At 38.8% G+C, this 17893-nt stretch overlaps 1 protein-coding gene across 1 annotated transcript in view; it reads right to left on the reverse strand.

The window, feature by feature from the left end:
- The window catches only part of arhgap21a (Rho GTPase activating protein 21a), an 85703-nt gene extending 68314 nt beyond the window's left edge, over positions 1-17389 (reverse strand). The window contains exons 1-2 of the mRNA XM_087789428.1: positions 17099-17389; positions 15252-15456 (exon numbers count right to left, since the gene is read on the reverse strand). Of these exons, the coding sequence (XP_087645554.1) occupies positions 15252-15329 (78 nt within the window). The 5' untranslated portion in view covers positions 15330-15456; positions 17099-17389. The remainder of the gene's footprint in view (positions 1-15251; positions 15457-17098) is intronic.
- Positions 17390-17893: the final 504 nt, after the last annotated feature.

Consider the following 17893-nt stretch of genomic DNA (forward strand, 5'->3'; position numbering starts at 1 on the left):
CCGAGGTCTCGAACCGTTCAGACGAGTGCACGACTTGGTTTAATTGGTTTGCCTGCCTATGAATTATTAATGCAGGATTCCTCTTTGAGGGTTCTGACAGAGTGAGGTCATCGTGTCATACGTACACGATCCAGTCTGACCCGACTGTCATGTTGAAACACCTCACAACGAAGCAGAGGGCAGCTCCAGCAAAGACTAAACACAGGTTTTTAAGGCTTGCTTTAGAATTAACAAACCAGTTTCAATTAGTAGTGTACTTTTTCAACCACAGTTCTGGTATTTTAGGTATAGTACATACATTTTTAAATGATTCACAATCCGTCAGAAGTTAATTTGAGAGCAACATGTATCGTCGCTCAGCTGGTATTCCTTAAATTAATATCTGATGAGTTTCACCCAACTTTACTTTAGGTACTTAAGGGTCTTGCAGTCTATGTGAAATTACTATGTGATCTGGCAACAGAAGTTTTGCAAGTGTGTCGTAAGGCATTTCTGTGTTTGTACATCAGTTTCAAGTGACATCATATTACCAGCGGCTTTGTTATTGACGGTCTTTCGTCGCGGCTAAGACCAGGTGTTAGTCTGTAAATATTTCATGAGCCCTCGGTGTCACTCTACAGGGAACACAAAAGGCCGTTTTCAGCGGGGCAGACAAGCACTCTAGGAAACAGAGGGCTATCAGTTCGCTTTGGGATGCGAACAATTTTCAGCGTGCTAAAATTGAATCAAGAGGACGGGGGAATGCCAGAGAGCAGCAGTTGCCACATTGCTCCACACGGAGGTTTTTACTCCTCACATCAGGAATTTCAGGGCCAAATGAAAAAGGGGAGCGAAGGAAAAAAGGGCAACAATGAGCTGCCTGTGCGACTTTCCAGTGAAAAAGCCAAAACAGCATGTCAGAGATGAGCGGGAGTGCCGACTTTGGTACATATGGGCTCAGACGACACAAAGAACTCAGTATGTCACAGGACATCCACATAAAAATGAATCTAATTTAACATCTTTGAACTTGCGCCAGAATGATCCAATTCCTTCCAACAGTCAACGACTCTTTGTAATGAGTGAATGACCATTTAGATTTTACTTAAATTAAACATTTATTTACAGAATTGTTCCTTACACGCCAGATAATCAACTCATGCCATCAACACTGCTGTGGATCTCTAGCAAGCTAGAGCGGATTTAAATTGATGCTACTTACGACGCTCTAGTAGAAAAGAAAAGATCGGAAACGAGAATATCGAAGAAGCCTGTGAAGAGCTATATAGACAAAGTTATGGAGGACAGATGTCCGGACACATATACAGGAGAAATCACTAAGAAGTTACAATATTTGTAACTAAAATTGTGATGTGTTCAAGGACACCTTAAAAACTGGGTCATTCTGCATTTATGTGAAATGAGAACAATCTCTTGTTTAATAACTGGCTATGTTCAATTGTTGTGTTTTGTGTTTGTTGTGCAACATAGCCCCTCATGAGAAGCGTATATGGACTACTAGTGCTTAAAGATTATCAATTGAAAAAGGTTGAGGACTTACAAAGGTGACTCCTAACCGAAAATGTGGAAGGATGTTTCTTCAAAGTTCAACTAATGTGTTGATTTAAGTAATTCTTAAGTAGATCTTGGACTTCTTTTGTACTCATCAGTATTTGTCTGTTTGTACAAAATCATTTCGTTTTTCTGGAGATAAAATCTTGTTTACCATAACCACACCAACTTTGCAATGATTGCTCAAGCAACAGGGTTTGTCACCAATTGTCATCAATTCTCAGAAGTCCCCATCTCCAAGGTACTGGTAGTATAAACAAAGAATACAGTATTTTAAACATGTGAGTAAGTCAGCAGAGTTGGAGTTTGACATTAGTTGACCTTTAATAAAACAAAAAGCTTTAAATTATCGTAAGTCACTGGCTCTTGTGCTTTCAATCAGTTGTTTGGACCTTGATGAGGTCGGAGAACATTAAACTAATTTAATTTCTCACTGTAACTCGATCATAGTTTGCCGTCAACATAATTTCAGAATTCCTTAAATCAACATGACAGGGCTTACAGGGACATGACTGGGTTGGAGGACGTGACTACCAATTGAATAGCACACATTTGTGAAAGCATTAAAGCGCAGCTACTCAAGGATGGACGAGGCAACAAGAGCCAGGACAATCCGAGGTCAACATGCCGAGCGCACCATCGTCTCCAGTTCCACGTGGCACTGCTGAATGAATGGCTGCTATTAATACTGGGGATGTCAGGGATGCCTTTCCTGGAAACCTCCCGACAACAGAACGACTCAAAAAACAAGGGGAGTGTTATGATTTACATTTGCAACATGGATGTTGAATCGAGTAAGACAAAGGTTGATGGTTTGCTTCCATCTTGAGGCAACCTGCATCCTCTGGACACTCTGGTTTCCTCCAATAGCCCAAAAACATAAAGAGCGTGTGTTTGACTGGTTGTTTGTCTCTGTCCAATTTAGGACATTCCCACAGCTTTTCCCAAGAAGCAGGGATAGGTTCCAATCCTAATAAGTGAAATAACTTTATATGTATTGATTATCATATTTTAGAAAAAGAAAAAAGAAAATTCTGAAATAAAAAATGAAAAAAAATTCAGAAACAAGATATGATTACCTCATGAGAATGAAAAGATTTGTAAAGAAGTAAAAATTTCACAAAGTTTTTGAAAAAATGATCGACACAATTCATGAAAAAAAGGAAATTTTAATTTAGTAAATGTAAAAGAAACAACACATATAGGGACAAAATATAATGAGATCAAGAGTAAACATTTATGATCATAGCAAACAGAAACCTATGCAGTAAAGTGTGTAAAAAGGCAAAATGCTTTTCAAACTTCATTACTCTTAAATTAAAATAATACTAATATTAATAATAACAGCAACAATAATAAAATAAAGCGAATAAAAAAACGTTAACGAAATGTGTAGTAAGTGTGTAGCTACAGACCTTTACAACATGAGTTTACCAGAAATATTCTGTTCAGATACTCTAAAAATGAAAAATACACAGTGGAGTTCAGGTAACTCTCGTGACTTCCCACTGCTTGGTCTGTTTAATGTAATCATCATCATCGATACGATACCTAAAAGAGACTTATGACGCGTAAAATATATTGTGAATATTTTTCACTTCAGAGATGCAGTAACGGCCGTGGGCTGCTTCTGCTCAATAACTGTCATGATATTAGAAGTCTGTGACTATAAGTTTGATGTTTAATTCTTTACCATATTTTCATATATCAGCTGTTGCAAGTAAAGTCTATTCCTTCTGCAGATATGCTTAAATCTCTGCTAGAAACACAGCTTTATATCACCCTGAAGTGAAACCTTCTCTGTGTTAGTTAAGCTTTTATATACATCTAGGCATGTTTGGTTGTTATTTTAGTGGAAGAGATGTTGATTTATACCCATTTATTTGCTGTGATATTTCATATCTGCTAATTGTACCAGAGATAACAGCTGTGTGCCATTGAACTTTGATAAGACAAATATCTGACCCTTATTGTGATTCTATTTTTGTTATAAGAGTATATTTATAGAAAAGTGTCAATCATATAAAATGAGTATGAAAAAAATTGGTGCTGGAGTAAATAAAAATATTGCGCACACTTTTGACGATTACAAAACTAGTTTTGAAGACGTCATCGAATATTGACATCAGGTTCAAGCTTCTCATATTCACGCCCATTTTTTCTATCACATCAGACGGGGCGGATGAAAACGACATCTTTTAAAATGCAAAAATTCAAATGTAATTAATAGTTCCGTAAAAACATTACAAAGCTATATTAAATGTTTTTGAACCAATACATTATATAACAAGTATGGTTTAAAAATACCATTCACCCGGATTTTAGATTTTAATAGAATCAAGGGGGGCATTTATCTAGTGGGTTGTTTATTTGTCCGCAGGGAAGCTTCTCCAAAATGATCAAAGTGGAACCATATCAGAAATTCATACATTATTCAACTGCCTGCTAACACATATTAAGGCTACAGGTCTTTGTTCAAATGTCACTGCATTTTCTAACCTTTTAGTGTCGCTTGTTCTTATGTGAGGTCTTAAAAGCTTCTTCTTCCACTGACAGAAGACATACAAGTGAATAATGACTCCTTAAAAAAAAAAATCAAGCCAAATCCAGTGGTACTCCAGAACCAAACCCAAAATGTAATAATTTTTTTCTTTCAGGAATAACAATATAAAATAATATTTTGCTATCATTCCCGACCATCATGTCTACCAAAACCGTTACAAGATGGTTTATATCACTGAGCGATGGTGGAAGGAGTGCCCTGATAAACATGGAAGGATAAACGTTCGATCTTATAGAAGAAAAGGTTGATCACAATTTCAAGTAAAGTAAAATCAATCAAAACACAGTCCAAATTAGTTATAAAAAAATAAAAAGATTTGAAAAAAAGACATTATTCCGGAAATTGGCGGATCAATAAGAAAATCAGAAAATACACAAACATAATATTCGATATAAAGTGCTTCAACATTCTCCTGGTCAAGCAAAAATAATGAACAACTCAGCAGCGCAAAATATGGATTAACATCATCAGTGTTGTTCGGAATAGTCGTTTCTTACATGTGAATGTACTAATGATTGAACACGCAGAGAATACATAACATAACAAATGTATTTTAAATCCAAGTTAAAATGTTGGACCTTACAGCTAAAAATAGATACTAAAATAAGAAACGCATCTTTAAATAAGTGCAGCATCCAAAGTGAAAAACTGACCTGGTTGCTCCAGGCACAGTACAGATCACAGATGAGCCTCCAGTTACTGTTCATCATGCAGTCCAGAATTTTAACACCAGACATAGTGGAGCGAAAAGATGCTTCTTCTTAGGTGTGTAGAGCCCGTCTGAAGGCTACATGCTGACGGAGAGGCTCCGCGATTATGCCTCGGCAGGATGGGAGGAGGCATGAGGGTGCAACTCCGTACACCTCAGACTACTAAGATTCTGCTTTTGAATGCTTAAAGGAACCCGGGGAGTCGCACGTGCCAAAAATAAGACCAACAGACCAGGACTGAAGGTTTCCTACGGTTGTCAACACGTATGTGCGGAAATCACTATGGTTACCTAGCTGACTGGTTAGAGAAGTCTGCAACCCGATTGAGGACCGTCCTTAAAGATTTGTTGTTGCAGCGCCGCCGTCCTGTTCGTGCCTCCCTGTGCCCGTCCCTGCGGCAGATCCTCAATTCCGTCCTCGTAGGCGAGCACTGCAGGCTCAGAGGAAGAGATTCGCACCTTCCGTGGACAAAAGCAGGTAACTATCGCTACTTAAATCTTGAATGGAATAGAGCTAAAGTTATCATCTGAAGAGTCACCGGAACAGATCTTTGAAAGGAAGCAGCCATACAACAGAAGTTGCTGCAGCTTCACGTCACATCGTATGAAATTTTCAACAATTTGGTTATCCATATACCCCATTTGTTTGCTCAAAAGCTTCTTTCATCGCCTTTATTTTCATAATCAGACCTGATGAAAAAAACTTTGAAAGAATTATTTCTTTTCACAAATATATAAATAAGAATAATGTAAAGAGGTAAAAAAAAAAAAGTATCATTTTAACCATTTGTTGACGATGCTATTGCTAAATAAGAGAATTTGACATGCGTCACCTCAGCAGTAAGACCATACATTTATACATCTGTGATCAAGTTTTGTGAAGCACTTCACTTAAAATAATGTTTCACTTGTCAGAAACTTGGGAAAAAAAGTTAAATAGTTGTGTTTTTCTATTTGTTTAAGCATTTATTTTTATTCTAACTATGTTATAAAATTTAAAAACCCAGGGTTTGTATTTTGTCCCTATTTCAACTAAAACCAAAATTTAACTGTTGATTAATATTAAAATTATATTTAATTGATATTATGGCTTGATATTCAAAATGTGATTTATCTCGGGAAAAGGCACGAAACAGGCATTCACAGCACATTTTTACAACCAATTTCTACCGCCATGAACAAACCCATAACAACTGTTTATAACTCCATTGATAAAAGGGTAAAAATGTTAAGTACCGGGAAGTGACCTTCTTTCACTTTGCAGTTACTTGAAGATATCCTGTAGTATCGAGTCTCAAAGAGTCAATTTGTTGAATCAGTCCTCTGTCTCTGCACTACATTTGAAGGATCTGAGACAACTTGAATGACGTGTCGACACAGCCACCCACCATCTTTGGTCAGGTCAAGGGGCAGCATTGCCTGTTGATAAAGGTCAGCATAGTCCCACCAAGCCAGACAAACCTGGGCCCCACCAGACAGTCAACAAACCATTGAGAGGAGAGTCACTCCCTCCATGCAACACACCACGATACACTACTTAAGGAGCTCTTGTTGGAGTTGGACTGTAACATCAAGTGCATTAAAATGCTATAATGTATAGCATTTCATAGTAGCATATTTATTAGCCCAAGTTACAGGAACTGCCAGCTTAAAAAAAAAAAAGGTAAATTGCTAATGGTAGGTCGACAGCAACTAGTAACATGGAGTGACAATTTGGTAATCATGGAAACTCTCGAAGGCTCTTACACATTAGTGTAGCTAAGGGCCCATTGAACATATTAATTTGGCTCCATGAGGTTATAGTTAAAGGATTGTTTCAGTTTCTGAAAGCGACTAAACTATTTTATTTAGAACTTTTACTTTTTGGCTTATTGTGTTCCCTACACCAATTTTGTCGACATTTGAAGAATATATACATACACACAGAACAGTATTGAGAGTATTAATTGAATATAAAAATCACTAAATAAATGGTTTAATATGCCCCTCACAGGTCATCGACAGTGGTTTTTTATAAGGCACAGTCTGCAACACAATTATTCCCTTAGTTTCCTCAAGTGTATAATCTCTTGAAATGATTCCAAGACCCCGAAATAAATATCACAACCTTGGTTAGAAAACGTAGGTTACATAAGTCAACACCTAACCTCACACAACCTTAAACAGTTGAAAGACTTTTATGGGAGTTTAAGCATAAATGGGCTGATCATGAAGTCCTCATTTGCCCGATCTGTGGATAGAGCCTGTAAGCTCTGTTACCATTCTAAGACTTGGTTAACGGGATTATAGTCGTAGTACGAACAAAATCCTGTAGAAAATGTTCTTATCCTTGAATAATGAATCATTTTTACTCCCATTAGGACTGGGGTTGAACAAGGTGAGCCACATTTAGTGTAAAGAAAAAGGGAAGATCTCTGAGATCTGAGATGGGTGTCCTGAAGATTAACAGAGAAACACTTTAAAATGAAAGTCACACTTCTAAGAAGGAGAACTTAGTTCAACTTTTGTGGTTCTCGGCAACATCTGCACTTCAGTTGCGAGAAGTCACCGACATTCCTACGTTTCAACACTCAAGACGAAAGGTTTTAGCCAACTTATAATTACAGATGACTGTTACACAGCTCCAGAGGACCTTGAAGCATGGGCAGTACATCAACACATTCAATAATATGATGTGGGTCATCGTGTAACAATGCAAACTACTTCTTGGAAAGAGCTAAACGTTTCTATTGCTTCTCGAGATCTTATCTTCACATAACCACAGAAAGGTTTGGAGATGACATCTTGCCAAATGTTCATGGTTTTGATAAAAATCTAGACAACTAGTCCAGAATAATTCATGTAGTTATAGCTCAAGAATCCTTGAAAGCCACAATAAAACCGTGACATCATTCAGTGTTGTGTGTACAGCTGCAGCCCTGAAGCCCACCCACCCGACCACAACAGGATAATCCAATCAATCCAGGGTTATAGATCTCATGCCGCTCCCGCCGGACACACACATCCGCACGCTTTCACTGCAGAGTGCATACTCGGACAGTAAATAGACGATAACTTGGGAGCGAAACAAGTAAATCCATGGAAAGTCACATGGTGTGTGTTGATGTCACTGACGTACGAGTCACGTCATTTACTACCGAATGCATTTATGGCCATTAGTGCGTTTCTGGCTGGATCGATTTCCATTGCCATACACGATAATTCAAAGATTTTCTGAGCCTGTTGGAATTACTGACTTAAAATGGAACAAATACTCAAATACAGTCGTCAATAAATGTTCTGTCCACAAAGAACCACAGGAGTTTAAGAGGGTTGTCCGTTTTTTTTTCCATCCAAGTTAACTCATCCATAGTTACACATTTGATTTAACAATTAGTTACGAAATCAATGGAATACATTTTATATATTTCCCAGTCATACTCTGCCAAAGAAAAGTAGGTGTTCCCTTTCCTGAAAAGATATCAGTTCTTCGTGTATATTTAGTTTGTCAGTGGCATCTTCCCAGTTGTGTACCCCTTTAAAACAGGCAACCAGGAAGTATGTTAAGAAGTAGCAACCAGGAAAAAGCACAGTATCAAGAAGTATCCATATTTCCAGATACTGACTAATTTCACAGCATGAAGAGAGAGTGAAATTAAAGTCGTTATTCTGCCATCATGTGCAAGCATCAATGAAGGAGATAATGAAACAGCAACAAAGAGATGTATGATTACATCAGCAGCAGCAACTACTCTACTGCTTCTGTTTACATTGGGATCTGCTGTTTGCTTTTGCCCACTTTATTCAAAATATTATTTATTTTTCTGTCTGAGCTGAACCTACAGCGCCAACATACATTCCACCTTCTCGTGAACACCATGTTTCCAACTGGACTACCGAAACATGCACTGCGAGCCATTTGATGGATCCCCATTCATGAAATCGCTCCTTCATCACGGTGTCCTTGTTCATTTCCACCACTGACGTGAACAGGAAATAATGCGGCTTCCTGCCAAGACCTCGGAGCCCACACTGTAAGCCGTGATATGTCCCGAAAGCACCTCGTTATGTAATGTTCAACCATCGGCGGGGAACTACTGTGATTATTGCAAACACATATGTTGTTGGTTTTTATTGTCCGCTGAGGTAGAATTCAGTTTTAAGTCCCTTCATGGGGGCGCTGGACTGCAGGTTATGTAAGCCAATTATTATGGAGCCTGTGGCATGTTGAATGACAGTGTGAAGGGGAAAGTTGTACAGCCTGGAGAATTGATCCATGAGGCAACACGGATGCTCCACACAGGACTACAGCGACACTCTTCCCTTCCGTTGTAATGGGTATGGAACACCTAGAACCTCCAGTTGGCATCCTGACAAGATTCACAAACAACCTCAATAAGCTTATCTCGCTGCTATGTAGTGGTTTTACTTTGAGACATTCCTGGATTGCCGATCTTCTCACCCTCTCTTAGAGGGTATACATCTCTCAAAGTTGTACGTTAGGTATGGGTTAGTGGTAACAAAAAGTAATAATTCATTTTATAAATATAGTATAAATAAAATAGGATGAAGAAATACATTCACTACAATGAGCATGACCAGCTAACCATGGAAAAGCATGGTTGTAATTATCCCAATATTTGAAATTGATTCCCAGTTTTTCCGTTTCTTACTTCACAGTGTATTTGTTACACAGAAATCCTAAATATTTTCTTTTAAAATATGAAATATTTTTGCTGTAAATTACATTAAAAGTGGTCCAGCCTTCATTCATATAAATTCACTGCACACCAATCGGTTTGATCAAGATATAACCTCATCGGCAGAAGTAACAAATAACCCCACATCTATTGAATGCAAACCATCAAAAACACACATATATACAACTATATTTACACACCCAACACACAGAGGCAGGCCTTAGACCAAAACCTGGCTTGTTTGGGTTCAATTCTTTAGGCAAAACGAACACAGTTTGTCACAGGAAAATTCTTGGATGGTTCAAATATTTCCAACCACTATACAGGACACAAAGTTGTGGAGTACTGTTACATTAGATCAGGGCAGTGTCGTCTCAATGTCCACATAAAAACGTCCTTCAGCCTCACAACTACACTCGTTTTACATCACTCTAACACCCCTTTCATTCAGTACAGCTCACCATCTGATTTTTCATCCGCGCCGTGTTCTTTTTTTATGCGATAAATAGAGGGGGTATTCATGCAGAACAGCCAGTGACATTGACCAGATGGAGCAGAAAAAAGGGATTTTCCTTCCAGTGGTTAAACGGCCTGTGGACCCTATGCCCTCCTTCTCTGCTCCCTCCCATCCTCCATCTTTAAATCCACCCATCAATCATCATCCACTGAGGAATAATGGCATCCAATGTGTTGGTGGATTTTAGAATAACGGGGGACGACATGCGCCGGTACCCTGCTGGGTGGGGATGTCATCCCCACAACCAGAGCCACAGATAAAAGGCACGGCATATTTTTAGTGACCTGGAATCAGAAGTAGCAAACATGCCACTTCCCCTTTTTCAGCTTTTCCAGAACAAACTACATGTAGCGGCAGGTCTTTGATGCCAAAACAAACTTGTGTCAGTTTACAGATATAATGACCAACCACACAGCCCTGTTTGTCGTTCCCACCAGATTAATCCTCTACGACTGTGTATACTGGGACAGACGACGGGTCAAGTCCAGGGCAGACGCTTATTTGCCAAAATCTGGGAGGGGGGGGGGGGGGCTCACATGAGAAGCATTTGCTTTTCAAATATATGCTAATAAGAGTCACATACAAGTCATCTAGCTCTCACCAACATTGTGCATCCTCACAGAACTTAAAACAAACTCTCCAGATTCTATATATATTCTCACACAAACTACATGATTAGAAGTACATACCAGGTAGCAGGGCTGCATGAAAAAATATCGATATCGCGATAAAATGGCAAGTGCGATATGCATATCGAAAACATGTGCAATAATTTATCATTTTTTAATTTATAAATCAAGCATTTCTTAAATACGCACTTTGTCCAATCAGTGTTATGTTCTGTAAAGTTGTAATTTTTTACTTCTATGTCTCATTGTTGTTTATGTCTCGTCTGTCTGTGAGCCGTGCGGCGCAGCTTGCTAGTAAGACGAACTTATGAGTTCATTTTCAGAGTTTTTATAAGATCGCAGAACTTCCAAACAAGTGTAAACCTGTCCATCGTCGCCGAATAATATGAGCTAAGTTGTTAGCGTCAGTTCATTTATAAACTGTAATGTCTGTGAGTTCAAGGTGGTGGGATTCACTTTTGAGTTAGTGATATCGCGACGCGCCGGCAGCTCCTCTCTGATGTCGCGGGAATTGCATCGGGTTTGCCGCTAAAACTGAGCTTTATAAGTGATATTCTTCTCTGATCATGTCTGCACCTTATCGCGGAAATAAACGAAAGGAAAATATAGCATTAGTTTCCTTCACTAAACCCAGGTCCTCCCCTACAGTACTCGCTCCTGCGCGTACACACAGCCACATTTTTAGGTGAAAGAAAAAATGATCGCATCAATATTGATATCGCAATTTAAGACACCAATATAGAATATCGCTCATATTTCCAATATCGTGAAGCCCTGCCAGGCAGCATGAGAAACAAACTTAACTTTAACTAAATTAATTTAAATTTCAAAGTATGCCTCATAGGATGGTATGCTATAAAGCAGTATTAAGAAGTTTATGTTAACAAGTCAGTACATCTTGTGTCTCTGCTACTCTCCACCCTTATTTACGGAACATATAACAAATCAATGAATGCGTTGTGCCTTGGACTAGTGCAAACAACCTTAAAAGTTGGTTCTGTTTAAATGCTTGTATATATGAACGGCATGAGCTCATATCATAGCAGCTACGGTGACATTTCCAACACACTGATGTCTTTTTCCCTGTTGGACGCTCGGAGTGTTCGTCATTCCACGGGAGTTAAATATAGCATCAGCTTAAACACACGGGAACAGAGGACATGGAATCATGTGTGTGCTGGAGAGACAGAGAGAAGGGCAGGGGTTTATAGAGAGGGGAGGGGCTATTTTTAGAGCTTCGACGGCACCATGAATTATTGATCCGATCAATATGACCCGGGGGTGGTTTCACCGTTCGCTTGCTCAGTTCTGTTATTAAAGGACAAAATATATGAATAATGTATCCAGATGTATATAAGAAATGTGATTTCAAGAAAAAAGACGGGCGTTAGAAGTTAAATTCAAGGTAAAAAAAAAAAACACATTTTAATACAATTATTGACTCTCATTTTTGAGCAGAATTGCACTATTGATTGCTCAGCAGATTTTTCCACGTTTCATGGATTAATTAATGTTCTGACCAGTCGGGTACCTTGGCGGTCCGGAATACGCTCCGTATCAAACCAAGTTAAACGATCCTTTAAACTTTTGAAGACAGACGTGTGCAACCTTTTATATCAATTCATTTAAAATATAGAAAACTGAAGTATTGTTCTCCCGGCTCCTCCGGGAGTATTCTGAGGTATTCCACGGAAAATCTTCCTTCCTGTGCTGGCCTGTGGCCTCTCTTCTATCTGGATCATTTATATTCTGCACAAACCTGGACATTTGCAAAAGCACATTATTTGGTTTCCAATACTAGAATGTAGGTAATGGACCACGACAGGTCACAGTATATACAGAATAATGGTAAACATTTTGCCAAAAGTAGAGATTTGAACTAAATGGATACTTAATATACTGTTGTTATACGTCTGAAAACGCATTTAAACAAACCAGTACTTGCATGTGTGTACTTGGTACATTGACAAGATGCTCAGACAGTGCACAAAGATATTTTTAACATTTTGTAATCACCTTCTCTTGTGTGTGGGGAGACAGCCAAGCAATGTTTAGGGGCTATTTGAAAGTATAAGGTGCGGTATATATCTTAACAATAAATTGAATCATGTACCACAACATAAAGTCTGCATCTGGTATATTTATCATAAGTAATACAGCGTACAACAATATCCCCAAATAGGTTAATATTTCAATGTTTTAAATAGTAAAAGTGAGCTTTGAACTTGAACGTGTTTTACGACCCAATACTCATCTTCAGCCTGGAAGTTTTAAAAGTTGTAAAAGTACACAATGATGTGTCATCTCCGTCAGATGTAAACTAAATGTGCACCAAAAGATTCATTGAATGAATCAGCGCACAAACAAACAGATACCCTCCCTGACTTTAAGCCTCATTGCTCATCAGCTGGTGTGGCCCTTGGTGTCTAATGGGACTGGAGACCCCAGGCGAGACCCCCCCCCTACCGCACCCCCCCTCAAGTTTGCATCATCTCGCCTCACTAATGAGGGATATCGCACGGGGTTTCTTCTTTAAGCAATCTCACCGCACACACACACACACACACACACACACGAACCACTACCGCCAAATCTGTGACAGCGACCCTGGAGTAATTTAGGCAACAGCTGCCCCCACCACAGTGGGAAAAACACCCCACATGCACAACAGTCTGCTGCTCTCTGAATCTTGGCGGCGCACACGCTCACAACCTCACTTGACCTGCTGTCACACAGATAACCAGTTAGCAGGGGAGCAGCTGCAGCCTCCAGACCAAACACGTATCTGTTTAAAACTGGATGATATTTGGGAGAGGGTCCGGATGAATCAACTAGAGGTGATTCTATTAACCGGTTTCTTTTTCACTGTCACTAAACTTTGACAGGCATTCGTGAAATCATGGATATATTATAGTTCGTTGAAGAAAGACATCTTAGGCACTTCCAAGTGTCGGCGTCAGGCTCCTTAACCCTGACCCTGAATTATGGCTGGACCATACAAAGAAAGGTCTTATATAGTCTATATCCGAGCATGGAAGTGATCAGGTGACTTGCTAGGCTAATGCTCGTCTGTCAGGTGACGAGACAAGAGATGCTTTTCGTTGTCAACAATAGTACCAGCATTTCACAAGTGAGAAAAAAAAAGAGATTATTGTCTTCTAGGGTTACTAGATTAAATCAGTGCTTTTCGATTATCCCTAAAAATCCAGAACAATGTATTATCTGAGGAAATAAAATAACTCTATATATTCATTCAACTATTTAATATCACTCGAATGTTATGCATTTTCAATACCTGATGGTGGAACAGATTTTTTTATTCATTTCAATTTTACCATATACACTTTTTTTTTTTTTATTATTATTTTAACTTGCTATAATGTGGTTAGCTATGGAGCATTTTTTAAATGTAATCATTTTAAGCCTCCCTTTACAAATGATTGCATGGTTTTATTTCAGACAATCTCAACTGCCATTGGCCCTGACCTGCACCCTACACTTGCTGCCAAGAGGAAAGGTTAGAGATTCAGTCCTGAAAAGTTCGGAGTTTTGAAGAACATTTACGCTCCTATTAATATTGATAATAATAGTAATAGAAAGTTCTGGTCAGAAAGAGTCGACATCGTCTTCAAGAAGGATTCAAATATTTGAAGTCTTTTTACTTATAAATTCACCCAGAATTCATACTTCACATTAATTTTCTACTCACCTTCACGCCGACTAAGAGTATTTCCTTTCCTTTTCTAGAGTTAGAAGCAAAAATGTACCCGGAGAACTTCTGGTTAATATCACTCGTATCCATATCAGTATGGAGGTGATGTTTTTAAGTGTATTTTTAGTAGGACGTTCGTCCACTGGGCGCCAGTTGCTTACATTTTGTCTATAACTCCAAAAAAGGAACGGATTACTCTGAAAATAATCCCAACCCTGAGTCGACATGAGGGTGAGTAGAAAATGAGTGAAGTTGGAATTAAAGGTGAAGTATCCATGAAACTGATATTATGATGAAAATGCATCACTCCATCTCATCCACCTGCAGCTCCCAACTTCCCCGTCAACTCCTCACTACATCCTCACAAAGATTTATGTCGTCATTCCTCAGCTGGTTCCGACACACTAAGAGGATTACAGAACACACACACACACACACACACACACACACCATTTTCTGATGATGGATTAATCCAAAACATGCCACCGCTGGCCGGCCAAGCATCAAGCTGGACTACGAAGATGATTAGAGTGATGTAACCATTGACTGTACGCTCCCCAAGACTTGTGGCTCAAATCCACAATGTGCCCTCCGTCCGGGGGTCTGGCCTCCAGACCTATAAAAGACTCTGGAAGATTAACACCGGGAATGTAAGAGTCTCTTTGTGCGCCGTTTGCACTTAAACAGTTGTCAGAGGGGAAAATGAACCGTGTCACCTCGGACTCTGGCAGATGTCAGGCGCAGCAACACTTAGCTCACTCTCGTTCGTGCCTTTCGGAGCGCGAGGCTTGTCACATGTTTTCAGAGTGATGATGACTTCCAACCAACTAAAAGCAACGGTCGTCCAGATAAGAGCGAAAAAAGCCCCCCAGCGGCAGATCTGGGTCTCACCTCGCGGGTCGCGGTCGTGGCTCTCTGCGTGTCTTCGTCATGATCCTGCGGTGAATCGCTCCAACGTGCCGCCATCATTTCATATCAAACCGACGGAAGACGAAGAAGTCCATTAGAGTCCACATCGGTGGAGGTGAAAAGATTTTAAAAAAAAATGAAAAAAATCCTAATCCACTCCGTCTTCTTTCGTCATGTCTGCGTGAATCTGAAACAAATAGGAAATCAACTTGAAAAACCTTGAAATTTAAATTCTAAACTAATTACATTTGCGAACATTTATTATTATTGTTATTACTAACCTCTGTATGTTTTAGATTATGGAATAAAAACTAGAGTTCATGGAACACATGCAAGCATGAGGAGAGCGACGCAATCAAACCTGCCATATAGTTTTATTTAAAACTTAAACACAGGTTGTTAATACAAGTCGTAGATCGACAAATAAAGATGGAAGGCAACACTGCTTGTACAAATTGTCACATTCATGACGTTCTAGATTCTTTCTCTCTCCTTTTAAATGAATGAAGTCCATTTTTAGCATATTTATTGTACTGTGCATTATCAAAGTTTTTTTATTTAGGCTTTCTGGAAAAACAGCCTGTTGGACAACATAGTGTTACAGGTTATTGTATCACCTTGCATTTAGTATTACATTGTGTTTTAAGCTTTTGTGGGTCAAGTTTGACACATATATTTCAGATTTTAAAAAATATATCAGACTGAAGCTTCGTTGCTTGACACAGCTAACTTTAATTGACATTACTGGAACATATGGAGAAGATAATATCCTTCCAATAAGAGGTGTTTCTGATGATGTTTTCGGATGATATAGTGATTATCGTTGAACATATGCACACACTTGTTTGGACTAGTAGCCTCTTTTTGTACCTTTAAGTTACATTGCTTTTAACTTATAAGATACAAAAAAGTTAGTTTGATCATCACAATATGTGTAATTTATAATTAATTATTTTAAAAACGTTTATTTACATTATTATTGCCACTGTAGTCTATTTTTCTGCCATAAAACCTTTTTTTCCAAGTCATTATTTTACTATATAATCATATTTAGACCAAACAGAACTTGGTGTTAATAGTATTTATAACTTGTAAAATAAATGTTGTGTTATCGTTTTAAAAAGTATGTTCTTTACTTTTCAATTCCCCCTTTGAGGGACTAAAAAAGTAAGTTAGTAAGTAAGTAAGTATTTTTTATTTGTATAGCGCTTTTCCAGACCAGGGTCACAAAGCGCTTAAACAATCAAAACATTATTCAATAAAGTATATATTTTAAAGATCAAGATACAACTGATAACACAACAGGAGTTCCAGAAAATCAAGGAAAAGCCTGAACAAATAGGAAAAAAAATCTTATCTTATCTTAAGAGTACGAACAACATTTATAAGAAGAGTAAACAAGAAGGTGTAACAGAAACATGGTTAAATAACTTGAAAGACAGCTGAAGAAAGAGTAAAATCAAAGACTCATTGTGGTTAAAAAAAAAAAAAAAAGAAAAGCTAAACCAAAAACCATCATAACTCAATAACTACACGATGTGTATTTTTTAAAGAAGATTTAAAGTAGATTTTATTATTTTTTAACATCACAATTTAATGTTCAATTTACTAATTGAGTTTCTACAGGTTGTTTCTTTAAAATAATGTCAGGTGACATCACGGTGTTGTTGACTGAGCTGGAAGAGGAGAGAACAAACGAAGGGATGATAAAAAACGAAGGGATGTGAACGCACCACCCTTCCTTCTCCAGCCACCTCCAGTCCAACACACGCCGAGGCACGACAGGTTGTTGCCGTGGCTACACGCTCTTAACCATCAACCAACCCTACCTGTTACAAATCCAGAAAAGTCCCCCAAAACGAGTGTCCGGACCCCGCATCCATGCCAGGCGTGTGTTGGCTCGGGTCCTCGGCGGGTCCAGGGAGACTGTCACGGATTACAAAAGCGGGATCTTCACTGACTGACTGACCGCTACCTGTTCGGCGGAGAAAGCGATCGTAGACGCCCTTCAGACGCGCGCATCTCCACCCCCTCGAACGGACTGTCTCCCCCACACTTTCTCATTCATTCCAGCGCCTCGGCTCCATGGAAGTTGTCGTGTAATCCAGCCTACTAGTCCCCGGTTGGCGGCGCGACAATTCTGAGGAGCGTCCGACGTATTGACGGCCGCCGTCCTGTCTTCGGTGGAGGCCCCGCCCCTGACACCCGCCCCCAGCCGGGGAGAAGGACCAATCAGAGCGCTATTTTAAATTTGGAATTTTGAAGCGGGCCAATGGTAGCCGCTGTTACATAACCATTCTTAAATAGACACTCCATACTATTCCTAAATGTTGTGGTTAAAAAAAAAAAGGTGTAAAACATGAAAATAAGTTTAATGACTGTTTTAATGATTCAAATATTTTTATTTCATTCATTTAGATATTGTTTGGATATTTAATAACGTTAAAACACGTATATGATATTGTGTATTAGGTTGGGTCGTGGAGGCAGCAGTAGATACAAATATTTTATCATTTTTTTAAGTAAATAATCCAATTTATTTTCACATTTTTACCGTAACACGTTTTTGTTCCTGTTTGAGCTAATAATACATTCAATTTACATAAAATGTTAAGATTCTATTA

The sequence above is a fragment of the Callionymus lyra genome, chromosome 4, assembly GCF_982586985.1.
Source record: "Callionymus lyra chromosome 4, fCalLyr1.hap1.1, whole genome shotgun sequence".
NCBI classification, from domain to species: Eukaryota; Metazoa; Chordata; class Actinopteri; order Syngnathiformes; family Callionymidae; genus Callionymus; species Callionymus lyra.